This window comes from Anomaloglossus baeobatrachus, chromosome 3 (genome assembly GCF_048569485.1).
Source record: "Anomaloglossus baeobatrachus isolate aAnoBae1 chromosome 3, aAnoBae1.hap1, whole genome shotgun sequence".
Lineage (NCBI taxonomy): Eukaryota > Metazoa > Chordata > Amphibia > Anura > Aromobatidae > Anomaloglossus > Anomaloglossus baeobatrachus.
In genome coordinates this window covers 319,209,661-319,230,442 of record NC_134355.1, presented here as the reverse complement: position 1 = coordinate 319,230,442, position 20,782 = coordinate 319,209,661, and the positions used below count along the sequence as shown (strand labels likewise).

General features: G+C 46.1%; 1 protein-coding gene across 1 annotated transcript in view; it reads right to left on the bottom strand.

Annotated features, from left to right (window-relative positions):
• The window catches only part of HDAC2 (histone deacetylase 2), a 106,051-nt gene that overhangs the window by 71,414 nt on the left and 13,855 nt on the right, over positions 1-20,782 (bottom strand). Inside the window, exons 2-4 of the mRNA XM_075338333.1 lie at positions 15,558-15,670; positions 15,177-15,294; positions 9,770-9,844 (exon numbers count right to left, since the gene is read on the bottom strand). Of these exons, the coding sequence (XP_075194448.1) occupies positions 9,770-9,844; positions 15,177-15,294; positions 15,558-15,670 (306 nt within the window). The remainder of the gene's footprint in view (positions 1-9,769; positions 9,845-15,176; positions 15,295-15,557; positions 15,671-20,782) is intronic.

Genomic DNA, 20,782 nt, shown 5'->3' with positions numbered 1-20,782 from the left:
GGTTTAAGGTGCAGTCTTGTTTTAAATTTTACGAGGGACTCATTGATCAAAATGTTTTGTCTTTGGGTGTAAAGCCTTAAGAAGATTTCTGTGAACTATTCGATAATGGGTCTGATTTTGATATCGTCGGTCATGTTCTGGGGCAATTTTGGGCAGGCATTGAATATTGTCATTACAATGCCAAAATCTCATCAGCATTTCATAATGGGTCCTAGGAAAAACAGCAGAAAACATAGAGGTGGCGTGAACAGGGAGGTTGGACCAGTAAGATCGAATCGTCGGTTTTTTTTTTTAATAAGTCCCATGGCAAATGTAAGCCCTAAAAATGTTCTCATTTCAGGTAGATTTGTTAGCATCCATAAATTTGATCTGGCATAATAGGATTGCGGATTCTGGGTGATGAATTTGGAAGCGTATAAGTTTGTTTGTAGGACAATATGCTTTAGCAACCTGTCACAAACAAATTAAAAAAAAATAACTGGCCCAAAACATCCACATTCATACCAGGGATAGCAGTAAAATCAGGGATGAATGGGGTAGCCGAATCCGATGCTTTCCATCTGGGAAATGCTACATCAAATGGAAAGCACTTTGTACATAGGCATCCGCCAATTCAGTAGTACTAGGGATTTCGCTTGTACTGGGCATTGTTCCCTGATTTGGAGCAGTTTCTCCAGTAGCGCCATTTGCCTCTCTTCTACGGATTCTTGTCATTTTTGAGGATGGGCCAGAATGACTGCCCATTTCTGAGCCATCACTTGCGCTGCTACTAAAGCCCTCAAAATCATGATCAGTACCTGACAAAACACTTTCCTCACTGTCAGAGCATAAAAGGGCATACACCTGCTCTGCAATATAAAACTTTTTCTATATAAAAATGTTATTACTTTGTATCTTTTTAAAATATATACACATAATGCATACCCTACAGCAGTGATGGCGAACCTATGGCACGCGTGCCACCAGGGGCACGCTGGGCCCATTCTGGTGGCACGCATGCTGTCGCCCGATTCTGCAGTTTTGATCTGCTAGTGCAGTCGCGCCGGCAGATCAAATCTGTGTTGGAGCGGAGGAGACATTTCTCCTCCGCTCTGACACTCCTCCCCCCCCCAGGCTGCAGTGTGTTGCCTAGGAGACGGAGGAGCGTCAGAGAGCAGCGCTGGCGCCGTCTGCTGGCCGCGTGGGAACTGAGGACCCAGCAGCGCGCAGCGGGGGAGCGTGTGCAGGTAAGTTGTGTGTTGCTTTTTTTTTTTTTAATAACTCGTGTGCGGCAGCGCCAGCATGGGGTGGGAGAGGGGGAACGCACATGGCAGCGTGGGGTGGGAGAGGGGGAACGCACATGGCAGCGTGGGGTGGGAGAGGGGGAACGCACATGGCAGCGCGGGGGTGGGGGTGGGGGAACGCGCATGCCAGCATGGGGGGGACATGCATGCCAGCATGGGGGGGGGGACATGCATGCCAGCATGGGGGGGGATGACACGCGTGCCAGGATGGAGGAAAACATGCATGCCAGGATGGAGGAAACGTGCATGCCAGGATGGAGGAAACATGCATGCCAGGATGGAGGAAACATGCATGCCAGGATGGAGGAAACATGCATGCCAGGATGGAGGAAACATGCATGCCAGGATGGAGGAAACATGCATGCCAGGATGGGGGAAACATGCATGCCAAGATGGAGAAAACATGCATGGTAGGATGGGGAAAACATGCATGGTAGGATGGGGAAAACATGCATGGTAGGATGGGGAAAACATGCATGGTAGGATGGGGAAAACATGCATGGTAGGATGTAGGAAACATGCATGGTAGGATGTAGGAAAACATGCATGGCAGGATGGAGGAAAACATGCATGGCAGGATGGAGGAAAACATGCATGCCAGGATGGGGGAAACATGCATGGTAGGATGGAGAAAACATGCATGGTAGGATGGGGAAAACATGCATGGTAGGATGGGGAAAACATGCATGGCAGGATGGAGGAAAACATGCATGGCAGGATGGAGGAAAACATGCATGGCAGGATGGAGGAAAACATGCATGCCAGGATGGGGGAAACATGCATGGTAGGATGGAGAAAACATGCATGGTAGGATGGGGAAAACATGCATGGTAGGATGGGGAAAACATGCATGGCAGGATGGAGGAAAACATGCATGGCAGGATGGAGGAAAACATGCATGGCAGGATGGAGGAAAACATGCATGCCAGGATGGTGAAAACATGCATGCCAGGATGGGGAAAACATGCATGCCAGGATGGAGGAAACATGCCACGATAGGGTACATTTACCAGGATTGGGAACATTTACCAGGAATGGGGTACATGCCGGGATGTAGGAACATTTACAAGGATGGGCAATATGTCAGGATGGGGTACATTTACCAGCATGGGGGAACATGCCAGAATTGGTAACATTTACCAGGATGGAGGACATTTAAAAGGATGGGGCCATGATGGGGACAAATATACCAGAATGTAGGAAATCTATATCAGGATGGGGGACATGTTTACCAGGAAGTGGCCGAGGAAGGGGACATAACTACACAATGATGGGGAGGGGAGCCACTTGTACGTCTTTATGGGATTTCAGGATGTTCAGACTTTGAAATGTAGATGTGGATTACAGGGTGACATCTGATTGCATTCCAGGCTAAAATCTGTCTAATATGCTGCAATTTTTTTCCAGAAAGATCAATCCAATTGCTGTGTCTGGAAAGGGCAGGGGCTCAGCTTCAATGTGTGGTAAGCATGCATGAGCGTGATGCCCCCTGCTGAAGAGAAGACGGCAAAGGTAAGATTAAAATCAATTATTTACATGATAGGATTGGTTGGCACTTCGGAAAAAAAATTGGGTTTAGGGCTACAGTTTGGGCACTCGGCCTGTAAAAGGTTCGCCATGACTGCCCTACAGTACCCTACTAACTGATTAACGCTACTGACTAACGCTACTAATTAACAAAATTATCAAAAATAAATTTTCATCAATCTTTATATATTACTAAATCATTTATAGCTAATCAACTTATATTATACTAAGCTATATTATACTATTCCATACCATACTTCATTCCACACCATACACCTACCCTATCTAACCCTATATACTGCCTAACTGGGAAAGGTGGGTATTGATATAGATGTTTGTTTGTTTTTTTAACTGTGTGACAATGTCGCTCTTAGAGCTCTTGTCAGCAGCACTTGTCACATTGTTTCTCCTCGGATCACTCACACATAGAGGATCAGAGGACAAACAGTGTTTTATACCGGCAGATCGCCCAGGAAGAAGGGAATTTTGTTACTTACCGTAAATTCCTTTTCTTCTAGCTCCTATTGGGAGACCCAGACGATTGGGTGTATAGCACTGCCTCCGGAGGCCACACAAAGCAATTACACTAAAAAGTGTAAGGCCCCTCCCCTTCTGGCTATACACCCCCAGTGGGATCACTGGCTCACCAGTTTTAGTGCAAAAGCAAGAAGGAGGAAAGCCAATAACTGGTTTAAACAAATTCACTCCGACGTAACGTCGGAGAACTGAAAACCATTCAACATGAACAACATGTGTACCCGAAAAACAACCAAAAATCCCGAAGGACAACAGGGCGGGTGCTGGGTCTCCCAATAGGAGCTAGAAGAAAAGGAATTTACGGTAAGTAACAAAATTCCCTTCTTCTTCGGCGCTCCATTGGGAGACCCAGACGATTGGGACGTCCAAAAGCTGTCCCTGGGTGGGTAAAGAAATACCTCATGTTAGAGTTGCAAGACAGCCCTCCCCTACGGGGAGGCAACTGCCGCCTGCAGGACTCTTCTACCTAGGCTGGCGTCCGCCGAAGCATAGGTATGCACCTGATAATGTTTGGTGAAAGTGTGCAGACTCGACCAGGTAGCTGCCTGGCACACCTGTTGAGCCGTAGCCTGGTGTCGTAGTGCCCAGGACGCACCCACGGCTCTGGTAGAATGGGCCTTCAGCCCTGATGGAACCGGAAGCCCAGCAGAACGGTAGGCTTCAAGAATTGGTTCTTTGATCCATCGAGCCAGGGTGGCCTTGGAAGCCTGCGACCCTTTGCGCTTACCAGCGACAAGGACAAAGAGTGCATCCGAACGGCGCAGGGGCGCCGTGCGGGAAATGTAGATTCTGAGTGCTCTCACCAGATCTAACAAATGTAAATCCTTCTCATAGCGATGAACTGCATGAGGACAAAAAGAAGGCAAAGAGATATCCTGATTAAGATGAAACGAGGATACCACCTTCGGGAGAAACTCCTGAATGGGTCGCAGCACTACCTTGTCCTGGTGGAAGACCAGGAAGGGAGCCTTGGATGACAGCGCTGCTAGCTCAGACACTCTCCGAAGAGATGTGATCGCTACCAAAAAAGCCACTTTCTGTGATAGTCTAGAAAGTGAAACCTCCCTCAGAGGCTCGAAGGGCGGCTTCTGGAGGGCAACCAGTACCCTGTTCAGATCCCATGGATCTAACGGCCGCTTGTACGGGGGTACGATATGACAAACCCCCTGCAGGAACGTGCGTACCTTAGAAAGTCGTGCTAGACGCTTCTGAAAAAAGACGGATAGCGCCGAGACTTGCCCTTTAAGGGAGCCGAGCGACAAACCTTTTTCTAACCCAGATTGCAGGAAAGAAAGAAAAGTAGGCAATGCAAATGGCCAGGGAGACACTCCCTGAGCAGAGCACCAGGATAAGAATATCCTCCACGTTCTGTGGTAGATCTTAGCGGACGTGGGCTTCCTAGCCTGTCTCATGGTGGCAACGACCCCTTGGGATAATCCTGAAGACGCTAGGATCCAGGACTCAATGGCCACACAGTCAGGTTCAGGGCCGCAGAATTCCGATGGAAAAACGGCCCTTGGGACAGCAAGTCTGGTCGGTCTGGTAGTGCCCACGGTTGGCCGACCGTGAGATGCCACAGATCCGGATACCACGCCCTCCGTGGCCAGTCTGGGGCGACGAGTATGACGCGGCTGCAGTCGGATCTGATCTTGCGTAGCACCCTGGGCAAAAGTGCCAGAGGTGGAAACACATAAGGGAGCCGGAACTGCGACCAATCTTGCACTAAGGCGTCTGCCGCCAGAGCTCTGTGATCGCGAGACCGTGCCATGAAGGTTGGGACCTTGTTGTTGTGCCGGGACGCCATTAAGTCGACGTCCGGCCTTCCCCAGCGGCGACAGATTTCCTGAAACACGTCCGCGTGAAGGGACCATTCCCCTGCGTCCATGCCCTGGCGACTGAGGAAGTCTGCTTCCCAGTTTTCTACGCCGGGGATGTGAACTGCGGATATGGTGGAGGCCGTGGCTTCCACCCACATCAGAATCCGCCGGACTTCCTGGAAGGCTTGCCGACTGCGTGTCCCCCCTTGGTGGTTGATGTATGCCACCGCTGTGGAGTTGTCCGACTGAATTCGGATCTGCCTTCCTTCCAGCCACTGCTGGAAGGCTAGTAGGGCAAGATACACTGCTCTGATTTCCAGAACATTGATCTGAAGGGTGGACTCCTGCTGGGTCCACGTACCCTGAGCCCTGTGATGGAGAAAAACTGCTCCCCACCCTGACAGACTCGCGTCTGTCGTGACCACCGCCCAGGACGGTGGTAGGAAGGATCTTCCCTGTGATAATGAGGTGGGAAGAAGCCACCACTGCAGAGAGTCCTTGGCCGTCTGGGAAAGGGAGACTTTCCTGTCCAGGGATGTTGACTTCCCGTCCCATTGGCGGAGAATGTCCCATTGAAGTGGGCGCAGATGAAACTGCGCAAACGGAACCGCCTCCATTGCCGCCACCATCTTCCCGAGGAAGTGCATGAGGCGTCTTAAGGAGTGCGACTGACTTTGAAGGAGAGCCTGCACCCCCGTCTGTAGTGACCGCTGCTTGTCCAGCGGAAGCTTCACTATCGCTGAGAGAGTATGAAACTCCATGCCAAGATACGTCAGTGATTGGGTCGGTAACAGATTTGACTTTGAGAAGTTGATGATCCACCCGAACGTCTGGAGAGTCTCCAGTGCAACGTTCAGGCTGAGTTGGCATGCCTCCTGAGAGGGTGCCTTGACAAGTAGATCGTCCAAGTAAGGGATCACAGAATGTCCCTGAGAGTGCAAGACTGCTACCACTGCCGCCATGACCTTGGTGAACACCCGTGGGGCTGTCGCCAGACCAAATGGCAGAGCTACGAACTGAAGATGGTCGTCTCCTATCACGAAGCGTAGAAAGCGTTGGTGCTCTGTAGCAATCGGCACGTGGAGATAAGCATCTTTGATGTCTATTGATGCTAGGAAATCTCCTTGAGACATTGAGGCAATGACTGAGCGGAGGGATTCCATCCGGAACCGCCTGGCGTTCACATGCTTGTTGAGCAGTTTTAGGTCCAGAACAGGACGGAATGAGCCGTCCTTTTTTGGCACCACAAAGAGATTGGAGTAAAAACCTTGTCCTTGTTCCCGAAGAGGAACAGGGACCACCACTCCTTCTGCTCTTAGAGAATGCACCGCCTGCAGAAGGGCATCTGCTCGGTCGGGATGTGGGGAAGTTCTGAAGAACCGAGGCGGAGGACGAGAACTGAACTCTATCCTGTACCCGTGAGACAAAATGTCTGTTACCCACTGGTCTTTGACCTGTGGCAGCCAAATGTCGCAAAAGCGGGAGAGCCTGCCACCGACCGAGGATGCGGAGGGAGGCGGCCGAAAGTCATGAGGCAGCCGCCTTGGAAGCAGTACCTCCGGCTGCTTTCTTGGGGCGTGAGTGAGACCGCCAGGAATCAGAGCTCCTTTGCTCTTTCTGAGTCCCTTTGGACGAGGAGAATTGGGACTTGCCCGAGCCTCGAAAGGACCGAAACTTTGACTGCCACTTCCTCTGTTGAGGTTTGGTTGATCTGGGCTGGGGTAAGGAAGAGTCCTTACCTTTGGACTGTTTAATGATTTCCGCCAATTGCTCACCAAACAGTCTGTCTCCAGATAGTGGCAAGCTGGTTAAACATTTTTTAGAAGCAGAATCTGCTTTCCATTCTTTTAACCACAAGGCTCTGCGCAAAACTACAGAGTTGGCGGATGCCATTGAGGTACGGCTCGTAGATTCTAGTACCGCATTGATAGCGTAGGTCGCAAACGCAGCCATTTGCGTAGTTAAGGACGCCACTTGCGGCACTGCTGGACTTAAGAAAGAGTCCACCTGTGCCAGACCAGCTGAAATAGCTTGGAGCGCCCACACGGCCGCGAATGCTGGAGCAAACGACGCGCCAATAGCTTCATAGACAGATTTCAACCAAAGGTCCATCTGTCTGTCATTGGCATCTTTAAGTGAAGCCCCATCCTCCACTGCAACTATGGATCTAGCTGCAAGCCTGGATATTGGAGGGTCCACTTTTGGACACTGGGTCCAGCGTTTGACCACGTCAGGGGGAAAGGGATAACGTGTATCCTTAAGACGTTTGGAGAAACGCTTGTCCGGATAAGCATGGTGTTTCTGGATTGATTCTCTGAAGTCAGAGTGGTCCAGAAAAGTACTCAATTTACGCTTGGGATACAGGAAATGGAATTTCTCCTGCTGGGCAGCTGCCTCCTCAGCTGAAGGGGCTGGTGGAGAAATATCCAACAGCCTATTGATGGCCGCTATAAGGTCGTTTACCATGGCGTCACCATCTGGCGTATCCAAATTGAGTGCGGTGTCAGGACCAGACTCCTGATCACCCACCTCTGTCTCATCATATAGAGACCCTTCTCGCTGAGACCCTGACCCGCGTGACGACGTGGAGGGTCTCTCCCAGCGAGCTCTCTTAGGCGGCCTGGGACTGTCATCAGAATCAGAGCCCTCAGCCTGTGATGCCTGGGACCCCCTCGAAGTACGGATTAGTTCCAACTGAGGGGGACCTGGGAACATAGCCACAGCAGAGTCCATGGTCTGAGCCACTGGCCTGGACTGCAAGGTCTCCAGGATTTTTGTCATAGTCACAGACATTTTATCAGCAAAGACTGCAAATTCTGTCCCCGTCACCGGGGCAGGGTTCACAGGCGCCTCTGCCTGGGCTACCACCACCATATGCTCTGGCTGACGAAGTGCCACTGGGACTGAACATTGCACACAATGAGGGTCGTTGGAGCCTGCTGGTAGATTAGCCCCACATGCTGTACAAGCAGAGTATACAGCCCGTGCCTTGGCACCCTTGCGTTTTGTGGATGACATGTTGCTGTCTCCTCAGAGCAATATAGGGGTATACAGCCAAGAAGCGACCGTACAGTGCAGTATATATATATATATATCTGGTACAGGAAAAAGTACACCAATACACACTGTGGCACTAGTGGGGCCAGCACTAATGTGCTGCTTACCGCCCGCTAAACGCGGGTGTGTGGTCGCCAGAAATCCCTAGTCTGGGTCTCCCAGAGCCTGTGTCCGTCCTCCAGCCAGACTGCATGCAGGAATGGCTGCCGGCGTCCTGTGGAGGGGGGGGCGGGCCCTGGGCGTGCTCAGACCAAAAGCGGGAAACCTGCGTCCCACTGTGCCTAGTGAGAGGGCTGGAGCATGTAAATAAGGCTCCAGCCCTCGGCGCTGACGATTGCACAGCGTCTGTCCCATTCCCTGATTGACAGGGAGGGGGCGGGAACGAAGCGGAGCTAGGCCGCAAAAGCCGGGGACTAAATTTATAAGCGCCGCCGCCGTAAAAGCGCGGTCGGCGCTAAGTCCCCGGCGCACTACAAGTCCCAGCCGCGCCGCCTCTCCGAGAGTGGCCGGCGCGGTAGTTCCCAGCACATGAATCCACACAGCTAAGCTGCTGTGATCCAAGCCCAGCGTGGAGCGCTACTGTCCCCGGCGCACTAACACACCCAGCAAGTCTGGCGTGTGCGTGCCTGTCTGTACGGGGACACAGAGTACCTGAAAGTTGCAGGGCCTTGTCCCTGAACGGTACCCCGGCTCCTTATCCAGCAGGTTCAATGGGTCTGTGGACGGAGCCCGGCCTCAGGGCTTGGAGGCCGGTAAGATCCCACTTCCTCAGAGCCCCTCAGGGGGATGGGGAAGGAAAGCAGCATGTGGGCTCCAGCCTCTGTACCCGCAATGGGTACCTCAACCTTACAAACCACAAGTGGGGTGAGAAGGGAGCATGCTGGGGGCCCTAGTATGGGCCCTCTTTTCTTCCATCCGATATAGTCAGCAGCTACTGCTGACTAAACAGTGGAGCTATGCGTGGATGTCTGACCTCCTTCGCACAAAGCAGAAAACTGGTGAGCCAGTGATCCCACTGGGGGTGTATAGCCAGAAGGGGAGGGGCCTTACACTTTTTAGTGTAATTGCTTTGTGTGGCCTCCGGAGGCAGTGCTATACACCCAATCGTCTGGGTCTCCCAATGGAGCGCCGAAGAAAGTTTGTTACTACAACAAACTTTCCCAGTGATCGTTCTCATTGGTTAGCGTGGCACTGAAGTCATCAGGACCTGAACCAATCAGATCCTGGTGAGGTCAGGGGGGGGGGGGGGTCGCAGCTAGCGTCCGGCACCGGAACGGAATCCCAGCACTCCCAGGAACTATGGGGTCACTATCGCTGCAAAACCGCAGACCGCTGAAATAAGTCAGCGCTGCACAAAGCCCAGCAAACGCCAACGTATATATATCGTCAGCTGTCCTGAAGCGGTTAACGGTGGAAATTATTCTTCTTAGTATAACTTTTTACCTAACACAACCTGGCATTTTAATAGGGTTGCATAGACTTTTCATAGGCACTGTATATATGCATGACTGATATACAGTAGATAACAGGGGTAACCAGTACACTTACCAACAGAGCCTCCAGTAGACAGCTGACAGAACTCAAAAAGGCCATCAAATACAGGACAGTCCTCTCCTACATTGACTGAAAAACACACAACAATAAGTTATATGCAGTGCCTCATTGTACAGAACAAGATATCAATGAGATGGACATTCTGCTATCCACAGCATTTCTTTCAGAAATGAATGTAGCGGAAGAACTGCCCAGACTTCATAGAATGCAGTGCTTTACACACAAAGTGTGACCAAGACTTCTGCAAAACTAATAAAATGTAATACTCTTTGGTGCCTTAGGTTGTATATTTACAGTGGCACGCACCATAAATGTACTGAAATGGTGAGATACACAACGGATACCATCGCAACTGTACTAATTCATACTAAAAAACTAATGCATTATTTCTCCACATGGTGAATACCTTCAGAAATACACAATGCTAAAATAGCAATTTTTAATCATCCTCCATGCTAAAATAAATAATTAAGAAAGTATTAGCAAGAAGGCTTCTAAAACACAAAGTTGTACATATAAAAATTACAGCTTGTGAACAAAAAGAAAAAAAAAAAAACATTTTACCCAGCTCCATCGACTGAAAAATTAAACTGCTGTGTTTCACAGATGCCACACAATTAATAACACTTTTTAAATACATTTTACCACAAATGGAGTAATTAAAAAATTCAATTAAAATATATACCACAAGCCTTTACATAGCCAAAACTATGGACAGTAAGTTATGGCTTTTGTAGCACAGTTGTGGAGTGTCCTTAGGCTCAAAATAACCATTTCCTTAAAAACGGTTGCCCAGGTTTATCATCAAAGACTAGCTAGCCTAGACATAGGCGGCCTCGCTCAACACAACTGAATTGAGCGAGGCCGAGCACATCTCGTGGGAATGTGGCCAGGAGTACGCATATTACATATACCTTCGGTTCCATGACCTCTCGGTTTCACCCCAGGCACCGGAGAATCCTCACAGCACGCACTGCAAGGATTCACAAGTCTGTAGTCAGAGTGACTGCAGATGCTCAGGAAAAAGCCTGGACAACCCCATTAACGCCTTCATCCTCATTCCCTTCCTTTCAAGGGCCATATTTATTGTTTTATTTTTTGACAATATAGCCATATGAGGACTTGTTTTTTGCCGGATGAATTGCACTTTAGAATAACACCGTTCATTCTGCCCCATACTGTACTGGAAAATGGGAAAAAAATTGCAAAAAAAATAAATAAATAGAAATTTAATTGCATGTTTTTTTTTTTTATTATTTACCATGTTGATATATGGTAACACTGAACTGGTCATGTGATTCCCCAGGTCAGTACGAGTACGTATATATTAAACACATTTCTATATTTTTTTTTTAATTAAACAGAACCTGTCAGGTCCCCTGTGCACCCAGAACCATGAGCAGTTCTGGGTGCTTATTTCTAATCCCTCCCCTAACCATCCCTGCATGTAATAACATACAGAAAGATCTTTAAAAAAAAAAAGAAAAAAAAAAAAAGTAATTTCTAAAGACTAGTTGCAGTGGCTTTAGTTCGCTCGACTAGTCTGCCCATTTAGCATGTCATCACGCCCCTGTTGATGTGATAACATGCTTTACAATGCCCAGCGTTATCTGCATCTAAATACACTGCAGCGCGTGGATTCGTACCTCTCAGCATTGCATGCACCCTGGGTTCAGAAAAGCTCACTGCCCATGATCAGAAGTCGCCGCGTATCCAGTCATGCGCACTACACCTCTCTGAAGCAGATGTACGTACACCAGGCTTCATAGTACGCATAACCAGAAGTGGGGACGACTTCCGAGCATGAACAGTAAGGGGCACTTTGCACACTACGACATTGCAAGCCGATGCTGCGATGTCGAGTGCGATAGTCCCCTCCCCCGTCACAGCTGCGATATCATGGTGATAGCTGGCGTAGCAAATATTATCGCTATGCCAGCTTCACATGCACTCACCTGCCCTGCGACGTCGCTCTGGCCGGCGACCCACCTCCTTATTAAGGGGGCAGGTCGTGCGGCGTCATAGCGACGTCACACGGCAGGCGGCCAATAGAAGCGGAGGGGTAAAGATGAGCGGGACGTAAACATCCCGCCCACCTCCTTCCTTCTGCATAGTTGGCGTGAGCCGCAGGACGCAGGTAGGAGATGTTCCTCGCTCCTGCGGCTTCACACACAGCGATGTGTGATGCCGCTGGAACGAGGAACAACATCAGTCATTTCCAAATTATGGAAATGGCCGACGCTACATCGATGATACGATTACGACGCTTTTGCGCTCGTTAATCTTATCAAAAAGGCTTTACACACTACGATATCGCCTGCGATGCCAAATGTGCGTCACTTTCAATTTGACCCCACCGACATCGCACCTGCAATGTCGTAGTGTGCAAAGTGCCCCCAAGTCTCTCTGAATCCAGGGTGGACAGGGCTTTTCTAGATGTAGAACTGCAGTTCAGCAGGTATTGTGGAACTTTTAGCCACTTAAAAATAACTAAACTTGGAATGTATTTTTTTTTCCAAGTTTAGTAGGGACTTGTTGACAGTTTGCTGTGCAGATGTACGTCCGATAGCTAAACACACCCCTGAACAGTGCACAGCAGATAGGATCGCATAGTTTCTATTTGATTGCACACATAAAAGAGTGGAGTACACATTCATTTTCTGGGCTGCACAATGTTCAGAGGTCCATTTTGCGATTGGGAGGGGCTTCAGGATATACATTGCTCGGGTGAAAGATTTTGGCCCATTCTTCCACACAAGCACTTTTCAAATCATGAATGTTCTTGTGGGCTTCTTCTATGAACTAAGCTTTAGTTCCTTCCATTAAAATTAATTTATTGGATTCACGTCAGGTGATTGACTGGGCTATTGTAGAAGCTTAATTTTATTTCTCTGAAACCAATGGAGAGTTTCCTCAGGTGTGTCTTTGGGATTATTGTCCTGCTGAAATGTCCTCGTAATCCTGGTAGAGTGCAGCAGATTTTTATCAAGAATCTCTCGGTAGATTTGTCCATTCAACCTTCCTTCAATCATATGAAGTTTGCCAATGCTGTATGCTGAAAGACAGCCCTACACCATGATATTCCCATGTCCAAACTTCACTGTTGGTGTGGTGTTCTTGGGCAATAAGCATTACCTATGGGCCTCTAAAAATGGTGTGCATTATGGCATCCAAAGAGATACATTTTGGTCTCATCTGAGCAGACTGATCCCAGTGTTTCACAGGCTTGTCTAAAAAGTTGCATAACAAACTTTATATATGCTTGAACTTGCTTTTTGCTCAGCAATGGAGTCTTGCTGGTGAGCATTACATAATGTTTTCACTTAAAAAAAAAAAACAAAAAAAACAAAAACTGCTGATTCCAGGTCTTTCTGTAGCTCTCCACAGATGGTTCTTGGACAACTCTTCTGATACTTATTTTTCACTCGTCTGTCTGAAAACTTGTGGAGAGCACCTGGTTGCGACTAGTTTATGGTGAAATGATGATCTTCTAGAGATGAGCGTTTTCGTCGAGGCTCGGTTCGCTGGCAGCAAATGATCTTAGATCCATAGGCTTGAGCTTGACCCGAACGCCGAATCAAGTCACTGATTGGCAGTTTGAGTCTCCACCCACATGGCCCAGCCATAAGCACATAACTTCTGGGGAAGTGTGGGTGGGCCTTTAAATTTTTTTTTTGCATACTACATGTAATCATGCTGTTGTTACCCCCTTTGTGCGCCGTTCAAACAGTACAAGCAACTTGCACAGGGCTCAGCACCAAGTGTACCTGAGCACAGCTTTGCTTGCGTGAATTTTGTTTGCACGTAAAGCATCTGAACCACGAACGATTTTTAAATTTTGAGTTCAATAAAAACCGAACTTCAGGTTTGCTCATCTCTGGTTCTTTCCACTGCCACTATATTTGTAGTACTTTCCACTTCCGAATTATGGCCCCAATAGTGCTCACTGGACAATTGTCACTCGTTTAGAAACCCTTCTGCAACCAATGCTAACAGTATGTTTTGCTACAATAAGGCTGTAAAGGTCTTCAGACAGCTCACTGGTTTCATCCATCATGAGATGTTTATTGTGTGGCATCTTGGTAATGAGAAACCTTTTATAGGCCATCAGTTGAACCAGCTGAAATTATTTTTCTCTAAGTGGCAGGATTGCATTCTAACTATTGATAGATTCCATCTGGTGTCATGACATTCCATGGCTTTTTGCACCTCTCTCTCTTTATGTGTACAATACTTTTTCCCCTGTGTCAATTCTCATTAATAGGCATCTTAATTTATGGACATCTATGGTTTGATTTCTTTGCTAGTGTGGATTACATAGGTTAATTCAGACACGTGAAAAATTCATGTCAATAGCATTTTTACAAATATATTTTCTTAGAAAATTAGTGATGTGTTCAATACTTATTATGCCTGCTGTTTAAATCGCAGTTCTAGTTTACAGTCACTATTCTTAGACAAGCTACCTACTACGGTAGTATTTTATACAGTTGAACCTTGGATTAAGAGTAACTTGGTTTGAGAGCGTTTTGCAAGACAAGCAAAGCTTTTTAAAAACTTTGTAACTTGGTTTAAGAGCAATGATTTGCAATAAGAGCAAATACTCACCGTGCACACTTCCGGTTCTGGCCTTTCACTATGCTCTGACCCGCTCTGGAGGTAACTTTCTGTACATATGTACTGTATACAGTATACATTGTACAGTAGAGAATATACTATATCGCATATCAATTTGTATTTATGGATACAGTACTGTACTTTCTTTCTGCTAACTAGTCCAGCACATTGCTTGTAGTGTAATCTAATTGCCTTTGCAGTATTCCTACCCCACATTTGGCTTAGTTCTGCCCATATTGGAGGGGTGTGTATGGTACTAGAATTAAGATTGTCATCTTTATACATTATTTTTTCTCTATATAGTGGTCCTCTCGCAAACCAACAATTCTATTGTAAGCTAATGTGCAGTTTAATTTGTTTTTTATTGTACAGTATTTTGTAATAGTGTAGTGTAATATTTTATATGAACACAGTACATTATTTTGTATTACTGTAATAAGTTTGTATAAATACAGTAAATATTTTTGGGTTATGGAACGAATTGCTGGTGTTTCAATTATTTCCGATGTTAATATTTGCTTTGATATAAGAGTAACTTGGTTTAAGAGCTCACTCCCGGAACCAATTATGCTAAAAATCCAAGGTTCCACTGTATATCTTCAGAATTGACACTTGACTTTGGGATGACTGTTTAGTATATGTAATTGACCGCAGACAAAGTTACCCATTTACAACAGAAAATCTAAAGTAGCTATGCAATTTCACTTAGAATAGGTTTTGTATGTTCCCTGTAAAGACAAAGTCCTTATCACAACACATATAGAATAAAGTATAGATGACTTACATCTCTGCATTTGTTTACTGTACTCCGACATGTTGTCTGGTCTTATAGATCGTAGAAATTTAATGTATTCATCGCTGTGATACTTTGTCATCTCTTCAGCAGTTGCCTTGTGAGGGCGCTAAGGGAGAGAACAGGGTAAAATAACCCACAAAAGCAAGAAGTGTACATTTATGTTATTACATAGCAGTATGCATGCAAATATTCTAGACAAAAAAAAGGCAGCTTCCAACCATTCCAACCGTGCTAAATACTTTGCATCATTCTTTCCCAAATTGGTAGGCATTGCAGTCCTAAATGTACATAATGGGAAAACCCATGTATACAAATAATTATAAAGTGCTCATCTAAGGACAATAAAAGATAATATTTGGATACACTCACATATATTTCCATCTTTCTGTACAGTCCATAGTTCAAAAGCAAATTGTGAGTCATTCGTATTCGATGAGGCTTCATTGGGTGGCCTTGTCCATAGTAGTAATTTCCAATGTCCCCTGAAGAGGGAAAAGAAAGAAAAAGTAAAACATTTTTGTCTTAGAATTCTCTAGTATGGGACTCATTAATCACATAGTACATTGAACAGCTCATGCGTAGAGAGCCCTAATGCAACATTTAAGGGAACTTTTCAGCAGGCTCTGTCAATATAAACCAAAGCCACACTAACTGCTGTAAAGCAGTCTTGCCCCCTGTATAAGCCCCCATCTAACTTTGGATATCCAAAAATACTTTCAATTCTCATGCACCATATGCTAACTGGCTTGGCGCAGGCCAATGGATGTTGCAGGTCTTTGCCTGTTGTCTGCTCCATAGCCACAATCGTTTGGGAGCTGTGTCAGTCTCACCATCAGAAGTTTCCTGGTAACTACAGGAAGACTTTATTGTCTATCAGCTCTCACACCACTAACTCCTTTCTTGAAACTCCACACTCACCTTTTTATGTCCTCCAAGCAGCTGAAGGCATACTTCAAATAAAAGTGCAGTGCTATAATAGGCAAATCCATACAAATGGCTAATTGCAGTTATACAGACTGTTTTCATTACATAAGAGTGCTGTTTGCAGAATCTCCTGTGTATTCTACAAGTCGATTCTTCAGCCTGTCTCCTCCTTGTAAGAGCGGGCATGAAGAAATCCATCACAAGCAGAAGGCAGAGGAGCCAGTTTGAAGGAATTGTACTGCTCATGTCTTTTATTAAGCACAGAGTAAGTATCCAGAGTAGGGAGAAAAATTGAACACAAAATATAATACAAATGAACTCCCTTAGCAGTAACTTCCTCCACCAAATATTGCTGCAAAAAAGATCTACCTAACAATAAAAAGGAATTTTTGCCAACTTCCTCTTAAAAATGTGTTAAAATACAACTATATTTCTGGAAAGGTCTAGTTCAGCTATGTCCTTCTTATACACTGGAAACCAAAACTGTAGACAGTATTCTAAAGGGGGCTTTACATGCTGCGATATCGGTAACGATATATCGTCAGGATCACGTCGGTAGTGACGCACATCCGGCGCCGTTACCGACATCGCAGCGTGTAACACAAATGAGCGACGATCAACAAGCACAAAAACGTGAAAAATCGTTGCTCGTTGACACGTCGCTCATTTCCTTAGTACTGTTGCTGCTGTCGGTACGATGTTGTTCGTCGGTCCTGCGGCAGCACACATCGCTATGTGTGACACCGCAAAAACGATGAACATCTCCTTACCTGCCTCCACCGGCAATGTGGAAGGAGGTGGGCGGGATGTTACGTCCCGCTCATCTCCGCTTCTATTGGCCGGCTGCTTAGTGGCGTTACGGTGACGTCGCTGTGACGCCGAATACATCTCCCCCTTGAGGGAGGGATTGTTTGGCAGTCACAGCGACGTCGCTGCACAGGTATTTTCGTGTGACACTGCCGTAGCGATAATGTTCGCTACGGCAGCGATCACCACATATCGTTACAACGGGTGCAATCGCATGCGCCATCGCTAGCAATCACTAGCGATGTCGCAGCATGTAAAGCACCCTTAAGTGAGGTCGCAATAGTGACTTGTATATAGGTAAAACAATGTTCTTCTCATGAGCATCTATGCCTCTTTTAATGTATACCATTACTTTATTATTCTTGGCAGCAGCTGCCCGACACTGGTAAGTTGAGTTTGCCATCCACCCTTACACCCAAGTCTTTTCTAGTGACAGTTTTATCCAGTGTTTTATAATTGAGTAGTTATACATTTTATTTCCTCTGCCCAAGTGCATGACCTTACATTTATCCACATTATACTTTAATTGCCATTTCTCAGTCCAAGACTCCAGCCAACACAAATCATTCTACAATATTAAATTACCCTCCTCTCTATTAATTACCTTGCATAGTTTAGTATAATCTGCAACTATTGAAATTCTCCTCTCAATGCCCCCTACAAGGTTATTAATAAATATGTTAAAAAGAAGAGAGCCCAATACTGACTCCTCTGTGGTACCCCACTGTTATCTGTGATCCAGTCTGAGTGTGTTCCATTAAAAGCCACTCTTTGTTTCCTATCACTGAGCCAGTTCTTAACTCATATTTTCCCCTATTCCCATTATTCTCATTTTATGTACCAAGCTTTTGTGTGGCACTGTATCAAACACCTTTGAAAAATCCATATACACAATATCCACTGCATTTCCCGGGACGAGTCTGGAACTTAGCTCCTCATAGAAGCTGATCAAAATAGTTTGACAGTACAAATCCCTCATAAACCCATGTTGATACTGGTTCATGAGGTTATTCATTTTGAGATACTCCAAGATGGTATCTCTCAGGAAACCCTCAAGGATTTTACCCACAGTAGAGTTTAAACTTACCGGCCTATAATTGCCAGGCTCAGATTTCTACCACTTTTTGAATATTGGCACCACATTTGCTATGCGCCAATACTGCAGTGCAGTTCCTGTTATTATGGATTCTGTGAAGATTACAAGTAATTGCCTATCACTGTACTTCATTGCTGCAGTACTCGGGGGTGTATGGCATCCCGGCCTGGGGATTTGTCTACTTTAGTGATTTTGAGAGAGCAAAGAGAATAATTTTTTTTTTTTTTTCCCAGGTCATCAGTTTGTCTATATTAGTAGCCTAATGTCTAGCATAGGACACTTATGAGTAAGGACTCAGTTGTTTTTAAGTAGAAGTCCGAAACACGTCAAGCGATCCTATGATCTGATGTATATTTCTATCCTTGGTCTTCACACGTTTTTAAAGTGCATCAATAAAAGAACGGATTTTATTTTTAAGAAGGAATTCGTGCTGGATCCTTTTTCTCTTTGCTATTGTCCATTATACGCTGGCCGGGACTTACCAGCGGATCCCAGGCACCCTGGAGACTCGGCAGTTCAGGTGACAGGGGAGCTGAACTTTATTCTACATTTTGAGAGAGTGCCTTACTTCCTGTTGTGTTAAGCAGGTGATATTTAATGAGGAGTTTATGGTGTTCCTGATCATGTCATATGATTTTCTTGTATATATATTGTAGATTGCAGAAAAACAAAAAAATAAAAAAAAGGCAGATTTAGCAGATTGGCCTTTATTTCATCCTACTCCACTATTTCACCAAAACTATTTTTTTAGAGGGCCAACACTTTCAGTTTTGAGTTTCTTACGGTTTATGTAATTGAATAATTTTGGATTATTTTTACTTTTTCTGGTAAGTCTCTCCATCTTAGTTTTTGCTGCCTTGAGATTTGTTTTATACAGAATTTATTTTTAACCCTAGAACACATACCTGGGGCCTCGCAGGCCTGCTAGGTTACTTGTGTTCTATTGTAGATTTCTATGATTGCACGTTCTAGGTTAATGCATCCTCACTAGGGATGATCGAATGCTCTATTATTCGCTTCGCCAAATATCAGACGAATACCTCGCAGCTATTCGAGTATTCACGAATATTCGCCCCCCAATGCAAGTCTATGGGAAACCAGAATAATTTCATGTTGGACCCGTCGGTGAGCTGTGGTGACTGAGGAAAAGGCTGAAATGGATGAGAAAAGGATAAAACAGTATGGACACAGCCTGTAGAAGGTGCCTCACTGCATTTATGCCCCCTCCCGATTCATCCAAGATGACAGGACGCACACTAACGCGCCGCCCCCATTCACCCTCTTCCTCTGATTTCTGTTGCATGTGCCATGAGACATGCAACAGAAAACTCCTCCCCGGGTCCAGCTAAGTCACCCCCATACCCTCCCGGTGTTTTTATCTTTTTGCAGTGTTGATCCCCCGCGTCCCTCCTCCAAAATAAACGCTAGGCGCATGCGCAGATAGCGGCTGCCAGCTCAGCTTCCCGGGTTCAGTGAGAATGGCTGTGGAGCTGCGCTTGGCTGCATGCACACTGCTTCTGTGACCCAAGGAGGGTAGGTGCAGATTCTTTGCATCCACACTCCTCACATGGAGGGTCTGCACTCCTAGACAATGGGGGACATGTTCCCTGAGCATGCCCCACATATTCTAGAAGGTCCAGAGTTGTCGTGGGACTTCCAAAATGGATTACAGGGGATTTTTTTTTCTTTACAATAAATTGGTGAAAGAGGGAATGTGTTGGGGAGTGTTTTTTCAAATAATTTTTTTTGTTGTCTATTTTTTTTTCTACTTTTATTACTGACAGTTGGTGATGTTAGTATCTGATAGACGCCATGACATCACCAACTGCTGGGCTTGATGTCAGGTGACATTACACATCTGGTATCAACCCCATTTATTACCCCGTTTGCCACCGCACCAGGGCAACGGGATGAGATGGGACGAAGTGCCAAGATTGGCGCATCTAATGGATGCGCCACTTCTGGGGCGGCTGCGACCTCCTATTTTTAGGCTGGGAAGGGCCAATAACTATGGACCTTCCCACCCTGAGAATACCAAACCACAGCTGTCCGCTTTACCTTGGCTGGTGAACCAATTTGGGGGAACCCCATTTTTTTTTTTTTTATTATTACTTATTTATAAATAATTATAAAAAAGAGCCTGGGGGCCCTCCAAATTGGATCCCCAACCAAGGTAAAGCTGCCAGCTGTGGTCTACAGCCATCTGCTTTACCCTAGCTGGCTATCAAAAATGGGGGGGACCCCACGTTGCTTTTTTAAAATTTTTTTTTTTGCTAAATACAAGGCTAGGCACCCTTTAGTGCCACATGAAAGTCACTAAAGAGTGCCAGCTTAGGATATGCAGGGAGGTGGGACATTATATATGTGTTTGACATCGGTCTGCCTGTCTATCTATCCTTGTTTATCTATCCATTATCTATCCATCCATCCATCTATCCGATAGAAGGATAGATAGAGGGATAGAAAATGGAGGGATAGATGGATAGATAGGATAGATGGATAGATAGATAGATAGATGATATTACAGCTTTTATTTGTGATGTATGTGTTTCCCCCACAATAGTATGTGTGATGGAGCAGTGACTCTGCGGGAGCTTGGATCTGGGTTCTCGCAGGATCACTGCAGGTCAGTGACGTCACTCTGAGTTGTGCTTTACGGCAGCACTGAAATTCTCGCGATCGGTAATATGTTGTGTTGACATCACAGACCGTGAGAAATGATCTGGAGTTACCCCTGCAGCATCGTTCACGGAATAAGGCTGCATTG